This window comes from Phalacrocorax carbo, chromosome 2 (assembly GCF_963921805.1).
Source record: "Phalacrocorax carbo chromosome 2, bPhaCar2.1, whole genome shotgun sequence".
NCBI classification, from domain to species: domain Eukaryota; kingdom Metazoa; phylum Chordata; class Aves; order Suliformes; family Phalacrocoracidae; genus Phalacrocorax; species Phalacrocorax carbo.
In genome coordinates, this window is record NC_087514.1 from 160673847 (window position 1) to 160701332 (window position 27486).

Here is a 27486-nt window from a genome sequence, read left to right on the forward strand (position 1 = left end):
CTTTTCTGTTACTTGCCTTTCAAAAATTTTTTTAAGTGTAGAGGCAAAATAAAGGTCAAATAACTCATCATTGTAAAAGCAAACAGAACTCAAAAGCTCCGTAAATGTCCTAACTGTTCAGAGTTGGAGAAAAAAGGAACAGAGCTCAGGAGCATCTAATAACTTAAATCCAGAAGCATTTGAAAGGCTATTTAGCTTGAGCCTATTCGTATTCCAGACGTTATTTTTTCAGACTGTTCTGAAAAATTAATCTAAATTCACCATAAACTGAACTAGAGCCAGAGGTTGTTCAGGGAGGGCAACCTCTGGGGAATGCTGTGTGCCCAAGAGGGGACCTCTTGCTAGAGCACCCTGGCAGGGGAGCAGGGGAGATGGCTTCAAAGAGGTGCTGTGACAGGGACACAGGCTGTGCCTGGGTTTCCCCGGCTCCAACACAGCCTCTGCCTGCTCCTGGTCAGGGTCATCTCATCACAGCTTGTTCATTTTTCTGGCCATGTTGCTTTGGCAGGACGCTTCTCTTCCCTGCAGTTACGTGGTCCTTAAATTCTAGGTTGGGAGCAGAAATGGCTTCTTAGAGAGGACCTTATTTGGTAAAACGGAGGGATCAGCTTTTTGATACAAAGCATGGGGGAAAAAATGACAATGTTGGGAAAATTTCTGCCTGTGAATGAGAAGAGGTAGAACTGAGATGGATAGTCTGTGGACGGCAAGACACTAGTTTGTGATGAAGTGTGAATAGTTTGGTCTCTTAGTGCATTGCGTTGGCGATTATCATACGGTAGTGCTTAAATATAGTGCACTTTAATCTTCTTGTAAAATAAGATCAAGAATTGAAAGTCAGGTAAGAAAACATTTGAAGGGAAAGATGGCAGGGTGGTATTGAAAGGATGTCTGTTGGGTGGAGGGACAGAACTGGTGGGGTTTCCCCAAGCTCAGTCCTTGGACTGATCTACGCCAGTAAGGCTGAGGTGAAAAATAGAAGCATACTAACCCAATTTGATGATGATGAAAGAGAGGTTGGGGCTTTTTTGTCATAGGAAAAGATCTTATTCAAGAAGATCTGGTTGACCTTCTTAACAGCACAAGATGCAAAGTTGTTCACTTGGGATGTGTCAACCATATCAGTAAATAAAAGAGGTCAAGGACTGTTCTCTGGCCCAGAGATGAAGGGCTTGGCCACAGTCCTGTTGCAGAGCCAGACCCTTGCACCTACTAGAGCAGGGTGGCCATGTGCAACCTGGGACTGTCCCTGGCTTGTGCTCTCCCCAAGCCCAGGCAGCACCTGGGGAGTGCTTATGGCATGGACTAGATCCCCATCAGATGGTGAGTGAGCAAGGACGCCATAAGGACAACTGCTCAACGGTTTGAGCCTGTGTCCAGCTGTTTCATTCAGTGGTATGGGGTAGTCTGGGAATAGTAGTGGTTTATGTTGGGAATTTGTCATGTAGGAATTTGCCTGTTGAAAATGAAGATGTGGGCATCTGCTGGCCCATCACAGAATGGCTCTAAGCCATTAATGTGCATAGCTAAGGGAAAGGAAGAAGAGATGAGAAGAGAGAAAGATTCCCTCATCCAGGTAAAATGACAGGGGCGGCCTTCAGGGTGCTATTTCTTGTGTTGAAACCTTCCACAGCTGCCCACCTCACGGCAAGTTCTGAGCTATCACTTTATGTTTCATTCAAAAAGTTGAAAGTAAATCTGCTTGATGCCAAGCACTGTGAGACATGTCTCGTTTTGTTGCTTTATTTTCAACAGCGGCCAGTTCTGGATGTATTTAGGAGCCTGCCTGAGATTATTTGGTATATACAACAGAGCAAAGTCTCACCCTGGTCCCCAGCTGAGGATCCTTTTGTGATCTGAAGCATGGAAACTGATAGCGTCTTACAGCATTTTAGGATATATTTACTTACTATGATGCAAGGTAACTGGTTTAGCCTTGAACAAGCGGAGTCAGTCACTATAAAGAGCACATCTGCTGTAGCACGGGGCTCTGCTTGGTTGCTTAACCTCACAGGGAGCACATTGCTGTAGGCTGAGGGTAGGGTTGCACTGGCACTATTACTGAGCTGTTAATTTAGCCCTATTCCCGCTGCACTGTTCTCTGCAGACATACAGTCAGGAGCTGGCCTTTCTCTCCAACATAACCAGTTTTAAGGTTTAAGGAGTCCAAGGTTAGGCATAGAGCTCAGATATCCCAAACATGCTCTGCACAAAGCCAACACAGGGAATGTTTTGTTGTTGGTTGGTTGGTTTGGGGTTTTTTTGTTTTGTTTTGGTTTTGGTTGTTGTTTTTTTAATTAGGTGAATAGTCTTCATACTTAAAGGAAATTTTCAATTTGTTTGATTAGACCTTATTTGTGCATTCGTTTGTATGGTACTTGCATCGTGGGTTTAGATTCCTTATCTCCAAAAAGCCAATTATTCAGTCAGGATTAAATGATCCATATCGCTACATACATTTATTAGGTGTGTTTCATATTTCTGCCCATTCTCACTTTACTGCTTTTCCTGGACTAACACAAACTGATGTACAAGGGTTATTAATGTGAGAAACCAGGATGCGATCGTTTTTTTTTACTGCTACAGCTCAGCTGGGGGAATAGTTATCTTTCCAAAGCACATGTGGGAGTTTTGTGCCCACCTGCCTGTCATAGCTCCAGGAAATGAGTCCAAAAAGCATGAAGAGCAGGCTGGTGATCCATCTAGCTGCGTAGCCTGCCTCCAGCACCACTGCTGGAGTTGTCTCACCAAATCTGCATAGGATGGTGGGGTTTATTCCACATTCTGCATTCCCAGCTGAAGCATAAAAATTAACATTGCCTTGTGACTTTTATATACACTGTGATAACTGTTGTTGCTGCTGATTTTACTCATAGAAGCGCCTAATCATCTTTTAAAACTTGCAATCCATTAGCCCCAAATAATATTCTAAGAAAACAATCCTGTTCTGATTCCAAAGCAAAATCACAGGTTTTTATCTGCTTCGATGGTGGGTGTAACCTGCGTATAATTAACGCGTGGAGCTGCTGGGGAAGGATTCGATGTAGTAATTTCCTTTAATTTAGTGGCATGCACATGTGTATTTAGCAGAGTGCCCCTGGTGCTCCGACAATTAACTAATTCATCTGTCTGGCACAATGGAGAGAAAGCAACTGGTTGTGATTGCAATAAATAAAAATATCCTGCTGCTTCTGCTCAGAATTTGAGAACCATTTGCTTTCGTGTCTGACTTGTGTGTACAAGGGAATACTGATACTATTTGACAAGTTGTGGCTTGACATTTTACATTTCTAGAATTGCTGTAGCTCATGAGGATATCATAGTCTTTTAAAGCGTCTCCTATCAGTGTGTCATTATAACCAACCGTGCAAAAAAGATAATGTGAAATATTAAGGGTGGGACCGGAATGATATCCTTCTCCTAGCTTTACAAAAGTCATGGCTCGTCACTTTAGGAAAAATTATAATGAAATTACCATCCAGTAGTAGTGGCAGATTTGTATTATCATTAAAATGAACTTGGAAATATTCTTACTTCCCACTTGTGGGCAGTAGATTTGGCAACAGACCTCTTTAAATTACTATGCAAAAGGAGGTGCCGTTGCACTACTTGGTTGTTTCCTGGACTATGTAGTTGTGAAGAGAACAACAGATAAGTAGTCTCAGATGATTTACAGATGATATTTTAGTAAAGTTAATGAGCTTTTATGAAAAAGCTACCGCTCTGGGACTATTTACCCATGACAAAAGTGCTATTTGTTTATTAATTTACTTATAGTGTGGTTATTATTCCAGGTCTCAGTCAAGGGATTATGCCCTATTATTCTTGATAAATACTCACCAGGAGATGGTCTGTGTGCCAGAGGACTTAGAGTGGGAATAAAAGAGATACAGTCCTCATGGCAAATAGATGTGTAATACGAAATGAGTTTTCAAGATTGAACACAGGATCTGTGGCAGAGCTGGGAGGCAAACGTGAGGCTCAGCCCGCTGCACTAATCTTGAAACACTATTGTTTTTCTTCTCTGATTGATACTGTCAGAGTGTTTGGTACCCAGTGCTTCAGTTAGAATTCATTTATCCTTTCCAAAAATTTCCCCTTGAGGACAACTGCTCCTCTAATTCTTCTGCAAAAGGACAAGTATATTTTTGAGGTATTTTTGTCCATGCTGTCAAAATAAGCGTGCAGGTACAAAAAGCGGTTGTGCGTCCTGCCAGACATCCCTGTGCTGTGCAGAGGAGCACAGAGCAGAATTCATCGGGCGTCCACGGCTGTGCTGTGCCAGCACATCTCTGTGCCCCTCCTAGTGGCCCACGCTATTTGTGTCCATCTCCCAGACCAAAGGCCACTTGCCTTTTAGGTTAGAAACCTTTCCAAATGGGAGTCCGCACCCTCTACAGGTCCGTCTGCAGTTCCCATGGAGCAGGACCCATTCCAGCTCCGCCCCATTCCAAGTAGAAAGAGGAGCTGGAGCAAAGTGCATAAGCAGGAGGCAGAAAGGATTACGAGAAGTGGGACCCTGTGTTTTGGAGGGAACAGCTGTTTGGCCATCGTGCTGCTTGAACATATTTCTACAAGTGTTTTGGAATTGTGGCTAAACATTGCTTCGAAAAGGGAGTTAATTGCATATGTGCTTTAAACTCAGCTGACCATTTTTAGCTGGATTCATATACACAAGCCTTTCACTGACCCAAAGGAGGCCATATGTACCTGAGGCTTTCATTCATCTCTTCTTTCATCTAAGTCATCCTAATAAAAGATGCTTTTTTTTTCCCTACCGTAAGTCTCATGGCAACAGCGCCCATACCTAACTAGACTGACACGCATTGGGTAGCATCTTCTCAGGTAGAGGTTGCCGTGTGCTCATACCTCCTCGTTCGTGTTGCATAACTGGGAAGAGAGGAGCAGGTGTGGAAAGGGCTTGAAACCCAGCAGCACACCGTGCCCATGGGCACATACACCGTGGCCTTTGCTTTCACATTCCCTGGACAACTGAAACCCACTGCTGCCTTTTGCCAGGAACAGAGCCCTTCATTCGTGAGAAATGCCCCCAGCTATAAAAGCAGCGTCGTACTCACAGAAGTACTTTGTGCATCCAGAAGGAAATAAAGTCTACATATAGCCCAGGCACAGGTAAATCCCACAGAGGTTTTGGGTCAGCTTCTGTTAATTGTATGTGGGGAGAATTTCAACTTTGCTCCTTTTGTTTCTTTGGTTTTTCTGCATTTTTGTCCCCTGAGCCCACACAGTGCAGCACTATGTTGTGCACAGACATTCATGCTAGCTGGAAAGCCAGCATAGGTCCCAGAAGAGATACAGCTGTTAGAAAGTTCATACCCAAGCTCAGGAACAGGGTAATTAGGAGGAACATCATCACTCTAAAATGGTTCCTGTCTTTTTGGGACTGAAGTTGCAATCCCACAGTTGTGGCTGTGGCCGGCGCTATAGAGACCTGCCAGGTGCTTGTTGCATCATGTGATGGAGATTCACGTACTGTAGATGGGTGCTTAAATTCAGGAGGAAGACTTTGGGGCACTGTGTTTCCTGAACGGCAATCATTCATTGCCTTAAATAAATTCATTGCCAGTCATCTTTCAGTTGTCCAGGGAAGGAAGAGGGATGTGCGGAAATAAAAGCAGTAAAGAAAATCCTGCATTATATGTGTGATAATAAAATGTACGTATGCACACGTGTTGAAATTTTTTGTGAAATTCAGGACGTCTTTAAGAGCAAGGGGCAGCACGGAGTCCAGAGAGGTGGCACCCACACATCTGCATGTCAGTGCAGGCAGGCGCTGGGGAAGGTGAGGTCTGGCTAATCCACCACCCAAATAAACAGGAGTTGACCGTGTTGAGACAAGTTCAGAGATCCTGATGACCTGAGCTGAATGGAATGAATGTTGATTTTTCTTTTTTCTTCCTTTTTCTCTCCTCCTTAGGTGGAAGAAAGCTACTCTGCCGGCAGTCCTTCAAAAGGCTTTTTCTCAAAAGGGCTCCAGAACCGACCTTCCAGCCCAGTTTCTGCCCCTGTGAGATCCAAACATAGCCCCGGCTCACCCAAAACAGTGTTCCCCTTCCCCTACCAGGAGTCTCCCCCACGCTCCCCACGCCGAATGAGCTTCAGTGGGATCTTCAGGTCCTCCTCCAAAGAGTCTTCCCCCAATTCTAACCCGTCTACCTCTCCTGGGGGCATCAAGTTTTTCTCCAGATCAAGAAAAAGTAAGAAATTGCTCATGTTATTTCAGGAAGATACACGGTACCTCTGGGCTTGGCCCATTCTTTACCTGCGGTAGTGAAGTAAGTGCAGATGAGGCATGTGCTAATTGTTCGTTATCACTTTCACTGACCATGTGTTTTGGGTTTCTGACATGCTGGCCATTAGGGTGTGACCTCTGCAGAGCCACAGATACCCACGCTGGGCTGAGGAGGGAAATCACGCTTCAAAGCTTTGCTTAGCAATCCTGCATCCACATTAGTGGGGGTCTGCTGGGGATTTCCTGAGTGGTTTCACTGAGACTGGTTGGATATCAGCGCCAGGGCTTGAGGGCACCTGGAGGTGCTCATGGGGTTTGTGGTGGAGGTGGGCACAGAAACGATGTCATCTCGGAAACTAAGGGAGGCTTACTTCTCTAGACTCCATAGAGAATTGAAGCGGTTTTTTTAATTGATAATTCTTTCCCCTATTGTAGTGGGAGGAAAGAGACCTTTACTGGATAGAAGTAGATGATATGTGTTTCCAACAAATGACAATTAGGGGAGTGTTTGAACTCCTCTACTAGAATATGAAAGGCATCATAGACCTCCATGGTTCAGAGCACTTGCCTGCTTTATATCAGGCACAAATTTTAGCTCTTCAGCAGCCCATGGGTTAAAACACCAATAGGGCTCAGAAATGAGCAGGATTGAGAAAAGGCTTTGATTTTAAAACTTTCTTGCTAAATAAATGCTCCCAGTGCTGATCTACAAACCAAACCTGGTCTACCCAAGGGGGTTAGTGGCTGTGGGAAGGGGACAGAGTTACAGGGGAAAGACAGGAGTAATATCTTGTCACTGGGAGTGCTGGATTGTCAGACCACAGCAAGTTTTCCTTCTGTGAACAAAAGAAATAACTCATTGATAAGTTGCTGTTAAATCTTCTGTGACAATGTAGGTACTGAATCAGTGATGTGTGTACCTATGTTTGGCTATATGTATCCTGCAATGTACTGATAGCTTTCAGTGAGTTTTAAATAGCATAAAGGGACCTTCTTGTTTTTCTTCATCAGAATTTCCCTTAAAAACATTGGTTTTAATCAGAACAAGTAATTTCATAGCGTCTTTTGTGCACAAGAACACAGCTATACAAACCCATATAGGATTCTTCTTTATGTTTATGAGAAGTTCTGCTGCAGCTTAATTGAAATGGCATCTTTTCCAGTCCTTGCCTCTCTCTAAAACTCCTTCAAGGAGACTGAAAGTAGGAAAGTCAGCATTTCTGAAGTAGACTCCAAGCAGCATTTCTATTCAAGGACATGTGTTCTTCACTGCCCAAAGTTCAAGTATGCTTTTTAGGCTCCTCTCTTTTTCAAGCCTTACAATAGTTAAAGTCCATTTAAGCTCTTTTTGCTAGTCCACATAAGTTTAAATATTGCATAGGCAATATGCCACTGGTTGAGTACACAGAGAAGGGCTCGCTGCTGCATGAATAGCAGCAATACACACTGCATAGCAAAGCCATCGTGTGACTTTTTAATCAAGTTATCCAAGAAAACAGCACTGTTTAAGTCCTAGCTGGGTATAACGGAATATTAAAAAAAGGAATCTTCTAGTAGTCAGCAAAATCCTTTTGATAAGGTCACATCACTGTCGCAGGAACAGTCTTGGAATGGGGCCGTGCTATTTTTGAGCCATCAGAAGATACCCATGACCCTGCTGCTCCTGCTCCAGAGAGGGCTGCAGGAATTGTGCTGGGCTTGGGTGTTTGTGGTCTTTTGTTCTTATGGCAGGAGGGACAGCCTCTTGGAGAGAGTGTGATTCTTAAAATCAGTGTTTAAATTGATTAAATTAAAAGCTCATTCTGCAGCTTTTTGCAAAGCAAAACATTTCTTACCATGTGCTTTCACAGCATTTACCTCTCTTATGGAGAGACAAATGCAGATAAATACCCTTCACTACCATGTTAAGGTAGATTTCATTCAGAAAGTGCTAAACGTGTCAGTAATGAATTATACTGTTAGGGTTTACTATATTTAATTAAATTTTATTGGATTTTATTTTAAAAAATCTTTTCAGGGCTTCAGGAAATGCATGGGCTAGCATTTCTGTTGTATTATGTAGTTTTTCATAAGCAAAAAATTTGTGTTCTGCTACTTTCCAAATAAAGAATAACCCTACGTATTACAAAGCACTAGGTTAATTGGTTACGTCCCACTCAAAAAAAAAAAAGTCCTGTGGCCTGAACGTCATTTCCTGAGTGACAAGACTTCTCAGAGACTCCTCAGACCCGATACCTCAGACCCTTGCACAGATGCTGCACTGAAGAGCTCTGAGAAGATATAAACCAGCACGTGGCTCCACGTTTCTGAAGGTGCATAAATGCTTCACTGCTCAAAATTGTCACAGCCTACATGATTAAAATCCCATTTTCTCAAACAACTTGGAATACCTGTGTTAAAAGCAGATAGGACTTAGGTTGCTTTATCGATTCTGAAACTGTGAGTGCATTGAAATCAGGTGGATTTGCTGTGCTTGCCTGACTTTACAGCCCTGCTGGAGTTGGGGCTAATAGTATTCAAATGAAAACTAGCTCTGCTGGGCTGTACTAGGAGGACCATCACCTGCACGTCAAGGATGATGATCTTCCCCCTCTGCTCAGCACTGGTGAGCCACATCTGCAGTGCTGGGTCTGATTCTGGGCTTCCCAGTACAAGAGGGACAGCAAAGGGCTGCTGCGTTAGTCAGGGGCTGACACACGCGGTGTAGGGGGAAGTTGAAGGAGGAGATGACCTTTTTGCTGTCTTCAGTTACCAAATGGGTTTGTGGAGAAGGCAGTGCCGGGCGTCTCAGGGATGCCCAGCAAAAGGGCAGGAGGCAGCGAGGGAAACTCCAGGCAAGTGTAAGAAAGTTTTTGGTGGGGGTGATAAGGCATTGGAGTGGGGAAACTGCTGCCCTTGCAGATTTTATTAAGTTGACTGGACAAGGCTCTGAGAACCCCAATTTAAAGGTGAAGCGCTGCTTTGAGCAGGGGTTGGACCAGAGACCTCCAGAGGTCCTTCCCAGCCTTGGCTGGTCTGGGAAACTGCTCTGGAACCTTCCTTTTGGATTTTTAGCAAATCTGTAGTTTATCCAGGCAATCTGTAATTAAAAAAAAAGCACCAGGTAAGAGTTCACAGGGTCTTTGGGGCTTTTTGTTCCCCACTTCATCTGAAATGAGTCCATGCTGTACTCTGTTCCCTATCATTATGGAGCAGTATGTGAGAGAAGTATATGCTGTCTTTGTTTCAAATAACATACCCAGTCTTCCCTCCACTTCCTCCTCCCACACATTGTTCAAAACACAGACTAACCTGTTACTCCGCATATTCCTTGTTTTTCTTGGAAGCAACTTCTTCCTATGTTGTTTTCATTCTAAAGGCTATGTGTGCTATTCACAGCACTTTCTTTCCCATGTAGTTGCTCTTTTCCCAGCTAAGTTATTTTGTCTTTTGAATATATGCAGTTTAGGAAGGGTATTAATCATTAGGGTAGGATGAGTTTGAAACAGAAACTGATTTGCAGACATGAGACTTAAAACATTTTCCACTTAATGTTGGGAGTTTAAACCTTTTGCTCATTTTTAATACTGTATCACTTGTTTTGGCAATAGCCAGAAGCTTGTCTTTGTGTATTTTCCCTTTGGTTACCCTAGTTCAGCATCTGGTCATAACCCCACGGCTCTGATCTGACACCAGATTTGCCTTGAAAGGAAAAAATACCTGCCCACAACATGTACTTGGCTGCCAGCCACTTCAGGTATTTTGTAAGTACAGCTTCGAAACAGTAAAGTGCTGGCTGGGGCTTCACGTCCAGCATCTCACCTTTGAAAAGGCAACAAATCCACCTCAGGCCCCTCCTGGACTTTTTTTTGGGTGAGGTGTGTGCTTGGCCACCGGTGCAGCCCCTTCAGTTGGGGAAGTTCACCACAGAGAAGTCCAAAACAGACCTTTGAGCATTGGGTTTCTGTACAAGTACTTTGAAATTTAATTCTCAGCTTTTTATTTTCTTTTTTGTCTGAGAATTTCTTTACAACAGCACTGTTATACCAATAATTGAAAACTGAATATGGATTTGGGATGAATTAAGCTTGGCTTTGAGGTGGTGCAGATGACTTGCTAGTGCTGCTCCCACACACTATGAAGCTTGTAGATGCAGTCCTACCCAGCGCTGCCCACCTTACACTTCCCAGATCCAGGTGCCTTCTGCAAGCGGAGCCTTTGCTCTATGAGAAGTGGAGCTCAGCACCTGGCTTTTACCCATCAGCGTGGGCACGTGAGCAGCTGTGGAACACGGAACAATTACATTTTCATTATTTCTAGACTATTGGATACAAAAAAGTGAGTGGAGCGACCTGTAGCTAGCAGAAGGCTTCTACAGACCTGACTGTTATCCTAGATATTATTCAGGGACAACAGGAACAAAGGATGAATTGAAGAGGTGCAAGTTGAAGTTTGAGGTGCTGTGAAAAGTGACTTCAAAATTGGTGTTGTGGAACCACTTCCCAGTTTGTCTTAAGTTTGAGCTGCTCTCATGAGGAACAACTTGGGAGATGGTGCTCTAAGATGTCGTTGAGTCTTGGCTGCGATGAAAGTGCATTTCTCGTATACAAGTTTATGTGGGCAGGTATAATGCTAAAAGAAAGACGAAGTGGCACAAATTGACTCTCAGTAAAGCAGACTGAAGTGATCAAAAATAAACACAGGAGCACGACCTGCACTGGGGGAAAACACAATTCAGATTACATTTTTCCATGGTCTTGCATGAGCTCTCCTTTAGAGACAATACACATACAAATAAATGAAGGGAGCTTTATTTTACTGAGTGGAAATGAGGGAGCTATGTCTGCAGATAGGCTAAAATCAAGTATCCTGAATATTTTATTAAAAGTACATGGTTGTATGAAATTTAAGTCGTTAAAATGTAGTTTTTTCCATGGGGCCAAATACCCTGTTTGAAGAACAGCAGGGCATTTTCCAGTCCTGCTTCCCCTTCCAAAACCATCAGTTCAAGTAACAGCAATACTCATGAGACACTGACACTGCTGCCAGTTTTAACAGCAAAGGAAATCAATTAAAAGGTTTCCATTGACCTAAAGCTTTGGGCTGTGGTGGATTGAATCAAAAGACAAATTTAGCTCAGAATTAAAGGTTGTTTACAGATCCTTGAATAAAAAACTAGGCAGCTTTCAAACACCTTGAAGCTGGTGGTCAGATTTCAATCACAGTGAAGTTGCACTATATTTGAGGAAGGAAATGTATTTCAATGTAAAGTTTTAATTTTCTGCCTTCTCTTAGTAATCTTTCTTCTTCTGAAATTCAATACTAACAACTGTGGTGCCTAAAATAATCCATCAGGAGGGCTCCTGGGGCTCCAATAATAAAGGACCAGAGAGTATTTTCAGAAGTTTGTGGGTTGCAATACAGAAAGGTTGTAATATATTTTATTCGTTCTAATAATTTATTTTCTTGGAGAACATCTTGTGATTAGACTATGCCCTCTATAAGAAAAGCTTATGACTGTACTAGTTTTTACCCATAGATGGAGCAAGTAGCTCTCATTTCCAACAACTCAGGGAAGAAATGGGGAAAATCCTGCAGGGTTTCATGTTGCCAGATTCAGCTCTGCTCCCTTGAAGGCCTCCTGACTGTGACTGATCTGTGCCAAAGGTTTTCTTCAATCTTTAAACTGAAATTCATTTCCCGCCAAGTTTTTCCTCCATATTTGTGACATTTAGATGACAACTTGCAGTGAAGTGGGGGTTAGTCCGAGACAGGCTGTTGTGGAGCTTTGGCAGCCAGGAGCAAGCATTTCATGTACCGTTGGCTCAAGCTATTTCTCACCGTTACTCTTCCTGCGACACTTGGTGCCATGCGATGGGATGTCCTCCCCCATGCCAGCTGTTGGAGTCTATATTTGGATTTTTCTTTGCTAAATCAATAAATTCATCCCATAGTCTTGATCCCTCCCAGCCTTTGGACCACAGCTGTAGGGAACCATGGATTATAACCTGCATTGGGATGGTGGATGGCTGAGGCCAGTTTCATCTTCAGTTTTTCAACTGTGCTCACAGTTTCCCTGCCTTCTGAATGGGCAGGAGGGTGGGATGCTGGAGGGAAAGGTCGTGGGGAAGCTTTGCTTGCTGGCTGTGACTACCCTCACCATGCAGGACAAGGGGGAGCTGGTTATGGAAGGACAGGGCTGCTTAGTCCAGGTTCACCTTGGGAGGGTGGTGTGGGCTCTTCCACCGTCATCCCATAAAACCTAGGAAAGGAGCAGAGCCATTTGTCTTGTTTTGTTTTCCAGTACTGCTATGCAAACCATCTAATAATAATTTTTTTAAGCTTGTTTTGCCTGCAGAGGCAGACAGGGGGATGGACACAGTTCATTTTGGTCTCGTCTACATTAGAAAAATGACTCTTTGCAGACAACGTGTCAGCACGGCTGCAGCCGAGCTGGTGCCACACACAGTTTTGCATGGCCAAAGACCAGCTGCATTCAGCACCATTTCTCCTGCCAGTTACTGACATCTGCTGTCAGCAGCAGATGATTTTTCTGGTTAAAATGTACCCGTGGTGAGTGGTCTTAGTTTATGTGGAGATACCTTTCAATGCGCTTCCCATTTCACCTTAGTTTTCCATGGCCAGTGTTATCTCGATAGGCAGAGTACATCCAGTATGCTTTTATATTCTTTACCACTCTTTCAAGGCAAGAAAGATTTTTCAGACTGTCTTCAAATTGCTAATGATTTAGATGCAATTATAAAAAAAAAATAAAGGAAGGTTTTAAGTCTCTAACTTTCATCTGTAAGGTATGGGACAGACCTGTGACCACATTGATTCCCATCTTCTATTTCTTTGCTGGGATTTAGACTATGGAACATGCTAGAAATGATCAGACTTTTACATAATAACCGAGTTGTTATTTTTTGCGATGTATAGGCAAGACCTTAGTGCATGCAGAAGAAATAGAAACTACAGTTTGGACATCTCCAAAGGTTGATGAACTCTGGTGGCCTTTCACTGCCGGTCCCCTTCATGTCCTTTGAGAAGAGAGGTCTGCAAAGACAGTCTTCATGTGTAGGTGACTTTTTTCCCCCACAGGTAGTAATGTAAGCAACAGTAAAGCTAAAGAGGGTTTTGAAGTCTAAAGCTGTTTAATCACAGGAAAACATTTGGAAATAAGTTGTGGGTTTGTCTTTTTTTTTTTTTTTTTTTTTTGTGGTTGTGGGTTGGTTTTTTTTAAACCATCTGTAGTTTAAAAATCCAGAAATACATGTAGAAGCAGATTTTCAAACATACTTAGGTGTCTACTTTCCATTTAAATTAATTATTTCAGAATTTGGTCCCTAAGCAAGTATTTGGTTACAATTGCTGGAGAAATCCTGGGTTTTTTAGTAGGTTTGTTCACACGTTTAATGTTAACCACATTGCTTTAGCTGAATCTTAGTGAATGCTTGTCATAATCCTATTGAAAATGCTTTCTGCGTCCGAGCTCTTCTGGTATGTGGTTAGAGTCTAAAGTATTATTAATCGCTTAAGGTATCAGATCCATGCTTTACAGATATCACGGGTTCTCAGCTTCTTAGATAAAGTTCATGGAAAATGTTTCAAAAATGGTCTGAACCAACATGATAAATGTTGAATCAGTCAGATTTCTGATCTGGAAAAATACTGAATGAAAGAACCTGGTCAAAGGACAGAAAAATGCATGGTTTGGGGAATACAGTATGTGTAGTAAAGTACAGTTAAATCCCAGGCTTGGTCCATCAGCCTGTAGCTCTTATTCAGCCCTTGTTGGGTCAGTTTGAATGTTGTCTGAGCTTGGACTGAATGAAAACATTCATTTTAAAAAGAAACTAAAACCATAATAATGATGGTAAATTGCCATGCATTGTGAGAGTTATCAAGGCGAGGCGTTGATCACTCCTTTGTCTCAATTTTTGGGCCTTGTGGAAATAAGCCTTTGCTTTATGCAGTCTTTGAGGCCATGCAAGCATCTGGAAGGAGACCCCCGGTGGTAACTGGTGATTGGATTGAGAGAGTTTTAAAGAATTCACACAGGCTCTGCTACTTGCCTGCCTGGATGACTAGGTTTGTTCCCTGGTTTCACTTGTGTATTTTGTTTTCCCATTGACCATAAAGCCAGCTGAAGATAACTGAGACCTCTTTTGGGCTGCAAGGCTGTGAACTGTGGGTGGATGCACAGGGACTCAGAAACCAGCAAGGCTCCTTGGTGGGTTGAGCAGAGCACTGAGCACCTCCAAGCAAGGCAGGAGGCCTCCGCAGCCACTTCTGCTGGGAGACCTCCTGTGCACCTAATTATCACCACATCTGGTAGTGACTGAATAATATGGGGAGATGAGATAGGACTTTTTTTTGTGTAATGCCTTCAGAGGCCTGCCTAGTCTCCTGTTCTAGCCGAGTAGCACGAGAAGGGCCTTTCACATTTGATATTGGCTAGGAACCATCAGTGATTTGGTAATGTGCCCTTGGCAGAGGTGATGGAGGAAACTTTAATACAGAAAGAAGCACGACTTTGCAGGCTAAGAGCTCTGGGAACACAGTTCAACTTCTGTTACAGTAAATATAATTTTAATTTTTCTATGGACTTCCAGGGAAGATGTTTCTCTCCTAATTCTAGTAGTTCATTTTTGTGAGAAATAGGCATGGGCAGACACTGCAGTCTCACAGCTGAGCTGGTACAAACCATCACAGCATCTTCCAGCATCTGCTTCAGCTCAATGTCACATCCAGCAGTCACTGGCAGAGCCGTGAATCGGGCAAGGAGAGCCTGTAGCACCCATTTTGATTCATTCGGGGGTTGCAGCGCCTTACAGTAACTTGCGTAGTGATCATCCAATTGCGGCGTCATCGTTGGCCCATTTGGTGCACACAGCAAATTTAAATGCAGGTCGATTGTTACTGAGGCAAGGGGATGTGGAAAAGCACAGATCTCTTCTATAAAGCTCTGCTTTATACTAGAAGCTCATGTTTCTTTGGCCAAAGCAAAGAGAGTCGCCTGGACAGGGTGCTGTGACATCTTGTCTAGACTGCGCTCTTCCCAGAAAGGTTGGACTAGATGATCCCTGAGGTCCCTTCCAGCCTGGGTTTCTGTGATTCTGTGATCCCACTTTTTAAAATTAATTGGTTTAGTTTTTTCTAGCCTTGTGAGTTAATTGATTGGTATTTTATGTTCTTAAAATAATCAACATGTCAGCTGGAGGAGGCTAGAAGTCTTAGTTTAAAATAAAAAGAGGATAGGCAAGGTCTTCGTCCCATGTCAGAAAATGTGTCTGTGTCTAATTTTTGGATGTTGACCTATGAATGGTTCTCAACCGTCAGAATTGTTAAAGAAATTTGTATGAATAATGTATCCTTAATGGGATAATACATGTATCAGGAGCCAGTAACTTATTGCAGGTGCTTTGATAATCCAGCAAGACTTCTGACAAGCTTCCCTGGCACAGTGTGCGACATAATGAAGGATGACACCTTGCAGAAGGCCCAGTTCAGGTTCATAAAAGCGTTTTGCTAGTCACAGGCACACACATGCATATTACCTGGCAATTCATGCTCCCTCGTTTGCGCCGGTTTTGGTTTTGTATGATGGGGGTTGTAAAATGCTCAGACAACCTGTCTGTGCTTTGCCAGCCAGCATTTGAAATGATTTGTCCTGCTACGTGGGCATGGGTGGATGCTCTACAAAGTAAAGTGCAAAAGATGGGGCAGCGAGATAAGGATTCATGGTGGATACGGTGTGAAGCTGCACTGAGTTAAAATGTGGTAGTGAATGGAATTTTGAGACTAATGTCCTGAATAGCGACCTGTCTGAAGGGAAGGTTTTAGTCTGTAGAGTCACCTGTATGCTACGAGCAATAATCTGTAACTGGTATTCTCCCCAGGCTGGTTCTTTTGGTCCACTTTCTGGATGTTAAAGTTTGTTATCCAGATGAACAGCTAAACCAGTGCATCTACAGAGCATTGCTGGAAAGGTCCAAATCTCAGAAACTAACTGATTTGTGACAATCCTAAACCACCGAGCCAGCAGTGAGCTTACAAAGGTCCCTGTGCCTGGATCAACAGACTAACTGCCTTCCCCTCCCTCCAGGGCTTGCTGGTTCTAGCATGGGCCTTTAAGTGTTCAATGAAATCTAAATAGAATCTTTCTTATTTTAGTTTTAAGACAAAAATGGGTTGTGGATTGTTTGGTGTTTGTGGTTGTTTTTTTTAAAAAAAGATTATTTTCATGGGTTTTCTGCTATGTTCATTTCTGTCACAGTTCACCCAGTTCTTGAAGACTTTTCTCCATCTTTAAAAATTTCTTATCTTAGATTATAGAAAAATGTTGTTCTGTGTGTACTTGATATGCAAAACAAATAGTCAGTGACTTTGATGGTCAACCATCAAAACACCTCAATTTCTTCGTTAAATTATTTTGAAGCTTTCCTCGGGGTTCCTATAAGCACCTTTTATTGGTAGAAAACTGCAGCAGTTTGCAATGGGGTTTCTTTGTAGTTTGCGTCTTGCAGCATCTCCTGCTGCTTATGGCTCTCAGAGCCTGAAATGTAAGTGCAGCTTTGAAAGCCCTGCATAGGTGTGTGACACAGGACTGAAGCGACAAACGCGTGTGGGTAGCTACGCCAGACAGTGCCGCCCTGTGCAAGCCCAGACCGCATCTCCCTGGGAGCTCCTATACAACTGTGAAACATAGGTGCCCTCCTGTGGGCATCCTGCTGCTCCTCCTTGCTGTATGGAGAGGCTGGGGTTGCCTTGCCTGCCTGGAGATGCGTTGGTTTAGGTTTTGAGCAGGATGCTAAGGAATGTTTATTATGCTGACTTTCTGTCTTTTTTTTTTTTGCTTCTAAACCCATTCAAACAGCAGGGGCTAAAAGCATCCCTCCCTCTGACGTGCCTAATTTCATAATTTCAGCAGTTGTTCAGGAAATCAACTTCTCTCCTCATCCTAGAATGGTGTGCCATTGCCCTCAGGTCAGGATATGGCCCTCAATATCAAGATAGATGTTTAATTGCATTGACAAATGCACAGACCTTAACGCAATTCATTCGTGCCGGGGAAGGTGTGCGGAGGTAAGCCATTAATCATATATTCTTCAACAAACACCGTTATTTGGGGTTCCTGAGCATTTTGTTTCAGGGTCCCTGTGTATCTGCTTCACCGCTTGCTTGAGCTGGGCAGAAGGCTTGGTGTCAGATTTTTTTGCTTAACCTCATACCAGGTTTCCGTAACTCTCCATCTTCATGGTCTTTTCACGGAGCTGTTTAATGGTGAGTGAACTGTGCTTGGAAACCTGTAACACCAACAGGATGATACTTTTTGCAGTTATGCAGCTGATCCAATTCTTCTTACATGCGGATGTGCCCCCTGTAGTGCTGAGCAGCCAGAGGCCAAAACTGGATTTAATCCATGCAAAATAAAAAATCCACATCTGAACACTGTGAAGGTCAAGACTTTCTGGAGAGGAGGTGAAAGAATTGCACATGAACTAATGCTTAATACTGAAATTAGAGTAGTTACACATGGCAAACAGTGCCTGTGTTACTTTGTGTTTAGCATCTATATTAAATGCCTGCCTCCTTCATGTTTCAGGGAATCATAGAACGGTTTGGGTCAGAAGGGACCTTTAGAGGCCACCTAGTCCAACCCCCCTGCAGTGAGCAGGGACATCCCCAACTAGCTCAGGTTGCTCAGAGCCCCGTCCAGCCTGACCTTGAATGTTTCCAGGAATGGGGCATCTGCCACCTCTCTGGGCAACCTGTAGAAAGTAGACTTTGCTAGAGAAGTGTTAAGCTTTGCCATGTTAGGTGCACCTTGAAGGAGTTCTGAACGAGAAGAAGCACGAACAGTGGCTGAAACACATAGCTTGGTAATAAAAATGGGGTTTTGGCATAGGAGTCCTCAGCAGCGGTGCTTGATTGCAATGCAGCACTGGCCTAAACTTGTTCTGGACAGCGAACCTCAAGAATGAATTGATGTGAACATTCAGATGAGTGGGTAGCTGAAGTTTTTAATCTTTTAGAAGAAAGTATTGCTCCTTCCAGCGAAGCTAATTAAAATGTAGCTTCTGCCCATGCGAAGATCAAATTCTGCAGTATTATGTGTATTTAAACACATCTGATTTACTACCTCTGACTTTCTCAGCTTGACACAGGGGAAGATTTGACCACTGGGCTCTGAACACAGTGGCACAATGTTCAGACTCGGGTGCCTGAAGTTAATAGGATAAATCCTTGCTGAGACACATAAGCGAGTTGACTTAGAAAAAAAAAAAAAGGACCTTCTTAACTAAAAAAAAAAAGAAGAAAAGAAAAAAAAGGAATATTTTGGCTAATTTCAGCAATATTTTCTAGTCACCCCTATGAAGGTGGTAAGCAATAAGGAGTAGTTTTCTGCATGGGCGTCTAAGTGTTTGGTGTTGTCCTTCAAAGCCAGAGGAAAGCCCTTACTTCTGATGTAATTAATTAAAGGCACTTTCATTGGAAAAAGCCTAATGATGACCCTTCCCTCCTTAAAAAGGTAAATAGTAAGCAATGAAGATTATCTCCTGTCTGACATCTTGTTTGTTCACTGGCGTTCATGGAAAGCTTTCAAGCAAATGTTGGGGATTAGCACAACCCAGTCTGTACAGCTGTCTAGATTTTGTTGAATCAGAAGCCCAGTTTGCAGAAAAATATGTGGGTTATCAGCAAATTCTTACTAGTGGTAAGAGAAGACAGGCAGGGATAGATGTTCTGGTTTGAGAGAAATGGTCAAAGCCGTGGCTATGGGGTAACTGATAGGGACTCTATTGTATGAACATTTTTATTTTTCCCTGGTTGTCTTTGTTGTAGAAACAAAGACCAAGAAAGAAAATGAGATTTAGCATTTTTCTTAATTACATTACTGTATTTAATTAATAGCCATTGCTTTGGTATTCCTTTGTGATGGGCCATAATTCCTTCAATTTTGCTTGACAGAAGTGTATTTCTGTGCTCATATTTGCCAGACCATTGGAGCGAAGACTGTGTAAAACTCATCAGGGTACAAAAATGCAAAAAGAAATTACCATGTCTCATTTCCTGCTGTTATGTGGGGCATCTCCATGTAACAGAGCAGCACGTAACCATGCAGCCAGATAGACCCTGAAAGACAAGATTCCCCTGGATTTGGGGAGGTGAGGGTGGGGTGGAGCTTCTGTGCAAGGGAGATGCCATCAGGGAGGTTTCTGTCCCTGGCCCCATGGCTTTTGCCTTTAGCCACAGAGTTTAAGGGTGGTGAAGGGAGGTGAAATCTCAGATATTTTTTTTAGAGAGCAAGCTCTGGTGAGGACTCAAGGGTGGTGCTACTCCGGGGTTGTCCCCAACCTTGGTGCATGCTGCTGGAGGAGCATGTGGCCATCACAGGGTGGAACTCAGAGTAAGGCACCTTGTTAGTTGTGGCTGTGGCAGGGGCTGGAGGAGATCTGGGTGGCTGCAGCCGCCTCAGTGACCCAGCAGAGTTTGTGCAGCACGGGAGGCTGCACTGGGAGGAGGGAGACAGTGAAAGCCCTTGGGAAACTGGCCTTAGGTCAGCTCTTTCTCCAACTGCAGTTTCTTGGCATGGGTTTTGTTAAGGCATGTCTCTCAATTAAATTGCATTAAAGTCACACAAGCTGATGATAAGCGCTAGTCAGAAGTCACACTGCTGTTAAACTGACCCATCATTTTGGGATAATCTTTGAGATGGAGTGGCTGGAGCCTGGTTTGCAGTAGCCAGAAGCCACTGTGGCAATCACAGAAAGCCCCCATATCCTCTCCATTCAGAAAGCCGGGATACGGAGAGAGTGAACGTCGTTGTAGGATCTTACAAAGCCGACAGCTGTGCTGCAGAATGGGAAACTTAAATATGCTGCGTGCAGCTGCTTCCCTGGGGAGCCCAGCTACAAACTGAGGGAGTGGGAATGCCGAGAGAGCATGGACCTGCACCAGCTGTGCCGCACCTTTAGCTATAGTCTGGCTCTAGTTTAGCCGAGAGATCCAAGAAGTGGCCCAGCTGCCATGGTACGGGGGTCTCGCCTGTGCTTGGAAGAATGACTGGGAGAGCATGATCCTCAGGATTCACACCATCTTTTTCACTCTTTTATTGCATTTTGTATTTAAGAAGAGGTGTGCAGTTGGGAAGAGGTGTTTTTCTCGTGCACTTGTTCATGTTCAATGGGAGCATCCTGGTGCTGCCTCCACCCACCAGTTTTTGCATCTTCAAACATCCACGTGTTCTTACGGTTTCCAGCCACAAGAGGCTTGGAGAAGGCAACAGCAAAAGTCATCGCCACAAAATGAGCCTGTTGAGTCACCGCCACCTTTCCTTTCTTTCCACTGCGTATCGCTTTGTCCATTCCAGTTTTAAAGTTGAAGAGATGTGGTATTTTTAAGGGCTTGTTCCTGCTTCAAGATTTCTGTCTGGTTTTTGACAGCATCAATACTTTTTCCATGTGGATTTTTTACCAGCAGTTAAATTGCAGGATTGAGAGTGCTATGACAGAAAGGTGTCGTCTTCTCCCCGCAGAGCTGTCAAAGCTGGCACAGCGTCCAAAATCTCATGTCTGCTACTGCTGCAATGAGATGGGAAACAGAATTATGCTGTGTAGATGAACCTCACATCACAGAATCACAGAATCACAGGTTGGAAGGGACCTCAGGGATCATCTAGTCCAACCTTTATATGTTCACTGCTTTGTCACTGGCAACTGTTGGAAGGAGTTACAAGGTTGTGGTACATGTTCTTGTTGCATTCAAGCTTTATTTGCTCTCCTGAGGTGATGCTGTCATGATGTTCAGTGTTACGACACGTGCTTTTTCTTTTGGAGCAGCAATTGCAAGGAGCAGGAGAGTATGCCCTTTGCTTCAGCGTGGCTGAACTGAGTCATTCCCCAGAACAGAAGGGCTCTGCGGGAATGGGGCACTGACATTTGGGATGGGATCATTGGAAGAGAGAGTTGGCTGCTTGCAAAGTCAAAGCCTGTGACATTATTCAGTAAATAAAACAAGTGGCACTAAAGAAAGTGTCCAAACAGTGCATCATTTCCTTTGGAAAATAACCCTGCGGGGCACTGAACTCTGCTGCTGCGGTGCACCAGGATCACTGTGCATCATTCCTCACTTAGGAACCGTGTCAGAGACCAGACTGGAAAAATGATCTGTAGTAGATTTTTTATTTCTCTGTCATGTAGCTGCCAGGAAGAGGAGTTTTGTGTTGTATTTTGTATATTCACTTTGGTCTGCTTCTGTCTGAAGGTCTCTCTCAAGTCCTTCCAAATTCTTTACCATAAAAGATAATAAAACACTACAGCACTTCACTAGCTGGCATCCAGAACTGCTTCTTCAAACACTAAGGCACAAGTCAGATTGGGAGCAGGACAGCAGTAAGGGGAAAGACTGGGGAAAATTCGCTTCCCTTTGGAGTAGCTGGATTTTTGCCATCAGTGGAAACCTGGAATCCACCCACTGTAAAGAAAAATTAGCAGGTACTTAATAATGCTCTTTTTTTTTTCCCAAGACTCAATGGATACTCACCAGTAACAATTTACTGTAAGCACTCTGTGAAAAACAATGTTAAATCTTGCTGCCTTCCGCTTTGAAGGTCACGGAGAGACGGCTGAGCGATCCTCGGCAGTGGCAAATGCAAAGCATAAAATGCTGCCATTGGGCCATGGTAAAGAAGGAGCCAAGGCTTAATCACATAAACAGATTCTCATATACTTTCCCCATGCTATTTTATAAAGTGCTTATATAACTGAAAAGATTAACCTTGGAAAAAGAAGGCTAGAAAAATATTTTTACGGCTTCTTTTTTATGGCTTTACTACAGTCGAGGAATTAGTTTGCATTTTACAAAGCCAAAAAGTGGGGGAGGAGAGGGGAGGAGGGATTTGAATAAGGAGGGATATTTGCACGGCTTTCAGAATATTAAAGAAAAACTAAAATCCCAAGGAGTTACCGCTGTCAAATCCAGACACGCTGGCAAATCCTAGACTAGAGCAGGACTCAGTATCCAGGCAACGTCACCATTTCTTGTTAAGCTAATGCCAGCGCTGCTGACAGCTTTTGCCACTTTATGGTCACATTAAAAAAAGAAAATGCCTGACATCACTGAAGTTCTTAGAAATCAGTTTCTCATCCGTCCAGCAGCTGCGAGGCTCAGCAGCACGTAGCACATGCACATCTTGCAAAAATTCAGGGGGAAAAAACTTTTGAGGAGTTCATGGCTGGGGAAGTGTGTGGTTCCTTGTTTCTCTCTAAACCTGGCACTTCGGTCCCCTCAGAGTTTCTTATCCTCTTCCTTGGACACAGAAACTTACTGTGCATTAGGAAATGGATCGCATTTGGTTAAGCTGTTTATAAGCAACTTCTGCTGCTGCACTATAGGGTCCAGGATTAGAGAAGCCCTTTGCTGTGCTAAGAAAGCCTCCACCTCTTCTTTCTTAGCTCTTTTTGCATGGTGCAAAAGCCAGGTGGCTAAATGAGGTTAGCAACTTCATTAATACGCTTATAGTGTTACTATATGAAGGGGGAAAGCCCTTGCATTTGCAGTCTTACAGGGGTAAGGTGGGACAGACAGGCTCAGCACCACGTGGCTGTAGGGACCGTGCTGCAGGGTACGTAAAGAAAGGACACCAGTTTGCTGTGTCCACTTACTGAAATGCAACTATTTTTGCACTGGAAGTGTTAATAGAGTGAAGCTGAACCTTTTCTTGAGCTGAGAAGTTAAAACTCTGTTGAGGAGCCAGCCTTGTTCTTCACTGTGAACCAATGCCGGGACCACTGAGCACTCCCCAGGCATAGCTGCACATTTTGTGCTCTTGGAGCAAAAGCAACACCTTGGGAAGTGCCTTGTGGTGGCAATCAAAAAATAAGGTTGTTAAGACACATGGAGCTTTCCAATCATTAAGCTCAAGTAACACAAAAATGCAGTAAAACTTGTTGCTAAACATGAAGATGTTTAGCTTGCTGCTCGCTAAGTAGCTAAGCACATTAGGAGGAGATGCAGGGGGAGCTGCTAAGCTGCAGAAAGTCCTTCAGACTCTGCTGGTGCCCCTCGCCTTCTCTCCCACACCAGATTTGTGCCGGCTGTGATGTGGCAGGTTTGTGCAGGCAAGGAGGGTAAAGGCTGGGGCAGGAGCATCCCCCACTGCTCCCGGCTCCCCCAGAGCTTTGTGCGTGACCGTATCTTCTCCAGGTTTTGGTGAAGTTCTGTTAATTACTAGTTTAAGAGTGCGAATTTTGTAGCAGGTGACTGTAAATAGGGAGAGCTGAAGGGTGCAGGAGGAATTTGAAGGGGCTGATTTAGGCTGGTGATGCTGAGGGTGACTCAGAATAAGACCAGCATGACCTTCCTTGTCAGTGCTGCACTTGATGCAGGAGCTCCTGTTATGTCTTCTAACATGTTGTGCAGGAAAAACACCAAAACACTTGGAAATTGAAATAAAGACATATTGAGAAGCTCAGTTTTGCTGGCAATGAGCCCGACTTGTGCTACTGAGGCCGGTGGGAGTTTGGTTGCTTGGGCTGGGGGCTGATGCTCTCCACCCTGCGCTTGCATTACCCTATTTCAAGCAACTCCAGAAGACATGGGGATTTTGCTGTTTGCCTTTGAACACATAGGCTTGTAATGGATGTAGGCAGCAAATAAAAAGGAAGGAAAGCTAGAAACCTGTTGTCACTGCAAATATCTACTTCATCTGCTGTATGTCTTTGTTTTCTTCAAGATTTTGAATTATCTTTCTGGTTAATAGGGGTAGAAAAGGGATTGGTCTAAGCATGAGACCCTTGCAGTGCAGTAACACACAGCATCTGAAGACAGGTTTTCATGTGATCCTGTCACAGAGTTGATTTGGGTTATCCCTGGTCATGCAGCGGCCCGGAAGCAGAGCTGAGAATAAAACCAAAGTCTTTAAACTCCTTACTCAGCCCCATTTCAGTGTTCCTTCCTCCCCTCCTCTGCCCTGTTGGTATTTTATTATGACTGGAAGCAACCTACCTGTTTTACAGGAATATGTAGCTTGGAGCAATAATTTTTGTTCATGTCTATTAGCACAGAGGTTTTAATACTTTTTGCTGCAGTGACACACTTGCAAATAAGTTGACTGTCAGACCTGCCAGGCCTTATTGCTAGCTGCCAAGGTGATGACGAAGGTTGGGGGTTTTTTTCCCCATGAATATGTATTATATAATAATAATGAAAGCATTCAGTCTGTAACAATGATATGTTTTTGCATGCTTTTTTAGGCAACCTTCTCAGACTCTGAAAGCCTGAATTGCATCAGAGTGCATTAGGAAAAGCTCCTAGGACTGTGTTAGAAATTTGCCCCTGAAAACACAGCTGCCCGAGTGAAGGACTAAGGATGCAGGATACTTTTGGGGCAGACCAAGAAATTCAAGAGTTGTGCTTTGTGCTGCTGGATATATCCAGAGCTCTGTAACCATAACACTGAGTTTCTGCTATGATTCTTGGTCTGGAATTTAAACTGATTAATGATGTTAAAGCTACTTGGTAGAGTGCTTTCTACTTTAAGCACTGAAGTCACTGCAAGATGATGACCTTCGACAAGATTTGGGAATCTGATGGCACTGTACAACAAGTTTTGGTCATCTGTGATACTAGTTTATATCATTTTCAAATTACTTTATAAGGTACAAATAGTAGTGTAACTGGCCCAATGCACTGCTAAGGTAAGTCACCACTAAAAGAGATTTCATGGTTCCAGAAGTCTCTCCTCAATTTGAGGCTTGATGTGTTTTGAGGAAGTGAACAGGGGAAGATGCTGGCTGCAAATTAAGTGTCAGCCTGAGAACTGTGTGGAGCTGGGATGTGCCTGAGCACTGGCACCTGCCCGCTGATTCACAAGGGCATCCTAAAACCTGAATAACCAAGGAAGTGTTGTGCAAGGAGTTATCGTGGTGTTGCCTCTTCCTCACTCGGTCTCTGGCGTTCAGGCAATGCCCCCAAGGACAGAGTTGACAGCCTTTTCAGTCTCTTCCTTCATCACTAGCAGTTGTGAAAAGGTTTCAGACTATTTTTGATCCTGCCATGTATTGTGTGTGCCGACTGACAGGGTTGCCCTTTCCAGGAATATTCTCTTACTGCCTTGTAGCTCCCAGGTTTCCAGCCCTTCTGTCATCTAGGCATAAAGACTCAAAAAGCTTTCCCTAGTTCATGTCTGTGTTGGTCCCAGCCAACCCACTGAGATTTTTCACGCAGTCCTAAATATAACAACCCTGAACTTTACAGTACTTGGTGTTTTCACCTGCACAGTGAATGAACAGGGAACTTTTTACCACCCAAGCCATCCGACATGGTCCCTTGAATCACTCCCGTCATAGGCTTCTGGCTCCCGCAGTTGCAGCAGCTTCCCAGCTGGATGCTGTGGATGTGCTGGATGCTTTTTTCCAAGTTACCCCTCTGCAAGTTACACAAATTGGTAGAATCGCCAAAAAAGGGGGAAATATTGGGGCTTGGTTGGTTTCTAGATCATTGTAGACATTAAAACATGCCAGTTTTCCCTTATATGTCCACTTGCTTGGTCTTTATCCCTTCTGTGCCCTGGCAGATCTCTAAGGTACCTCTGTTACCATCTCAGTAAGCTGCAGGGTCTGTCTTTCTCACCGTTCTTTCATCTCTCTTAAAAAGCCAGTAAAGTTTCTTTTGCTAACACAATTGCTGCTTGACCTGGGTGCAAAAACAATATTAAAAAGAAAAAAAAAACAAACACAAAACAAAAAAGAAACCCCAAAAAAACAACCTGGAAAGAGGAACCAGGAAGATTGTGAATTATTTCTCTTCCAGACCTCATGTATGTGATAATGAATGTTTCCTCCTCTATGCTCCCATCTGGTCTGGCAGATCTTCCATAATCTGGGTGACTAATTCTAGTAATCTCCTTGGAGCAGGGGCATGTGAGACAGGCACCTCCTGCACACAGCGGTTTAACGCAGTGTGAACAGTATGCCGTGCTCTTGCAAAGGAAGGAGCAGAGCTGTCGAGTCCAACAGACCTCTGTCTTGTTCTGTTGCTCACCGGCCTCGTGCCAGCCTGCTGCACGGGGACTTTTGGAAAGTCACCTCTCCCTGTGCAAAGGAACTACAAAACCATGGTGCTTACCTCCCTTCTGCTGAAGATGAAAAGGTGCTATATGAGATCTAGCTGGTGGTGGTTCCCGGGTTGTTTATCTTGGGAAGTTAACAGAGCTGGTTTGCCAGTTGTTCAATTATTATGACATTAAAGTATGCAGTGTACTTGGGTTTATTCTTTTGCTTGCAATTAACGATGCTTCGAAATCATTAATTCATAGGAAAAGTAAGGGTAGAAAGCAAAGATAGATCTTGTTTGGGTTTTTTATTAAATGCCTTGTACTGTTTCTTAATGACCAGATGAAGGTCTACCGTATTTGTTAGGGGTGACTTGAACAAACAGACTGAGGGAGCTGGCTGCCATGCAAAGAGGCTGTGCAGGGGGTTGGATTTCAGTGCAGTCCCTGTCTGTGCACAGTGGATTCCTCCCTTTGTATTGTAATCCTCTTGCTGGAGCAATCCCACTTGTAATGACAATGCAGTGTTGGGTGATCCTTTAGGAATTTCCTCTCTTGGCATTATGCCTGCGTTTAGTTCATCAGATTGAGATCCAGTCCTGTGCGACGTCCTTAGTCATTCATGTAAATATATTGTCGGTAGCTATATAATAAGCAGTTAAAGCCCTTCCTGTGGATACCCCAGATAGTCACTGGGATTTTGTGAGCTTTGAGCTTGAGTTCAGTGAACAATTCAGCTCACCACTGGTTAATGCTACAAGACCCTGCTTTCACTGTCAACAAAACAACATTTGCAATAGTTCATGGAAAATGTCCATTCTGTGTAAGCACCTGCATTAGATACCCCAATAGGTAACCTGATCGTGGGCCTCAGGCTCTCCTGCACCATCACAGCAGCTAAGAGCAGGAGAAGCACACGTATGCAAACTCCTTTGTCCTTGAGCTTTGGCAGACTTGAGGTTATGAGTTCACAAGGAATGGTTCACTCCTCTGGAAGCTGCTGCTTTCTTGCAGCTGAACCAGTGAGGTCCCTCTTTCATCACTGAAGAACTTTGTCAGTGAAGTCGCTGGAGCCCAGGAATGAGAAAGGCTTCTCAAGCATTTAGCTTTTCAACGTGTTGTTCAATTTTCTATTCAGTCAGCATTTCTGCATTGTCTCACATGTCTAATAGGCTGCTGCTGACCACTGTTTCTA

General features: G+C 43.7%; 1 protein-coding gene across 4 annotated transcripts in view; it reads left to right on the plus strand.

Moving 5' to 3' along the window:
- PRKAG2 (protein kinase AMP-activated non-catalytic subunit gamma 2) overlaps positions 1-27486 on the plus strand; it is a 231489-nt gene that overhangs the window by 76443 nt on the left and 127560 nt on the right. For 2 of the 4 annotated variants that reach the window (XM_064445079.1, XM_064445080.1), the window contains exon 3: positions 5939-6218. In XM_064445079.1, the coding sequence (XP_064301149.1) occupies positions 5939-6218 (280 nt within the window). The other 2 variants (XM_064445081.1, XM_064445083.1) reach the window with 2 other exon arrangements.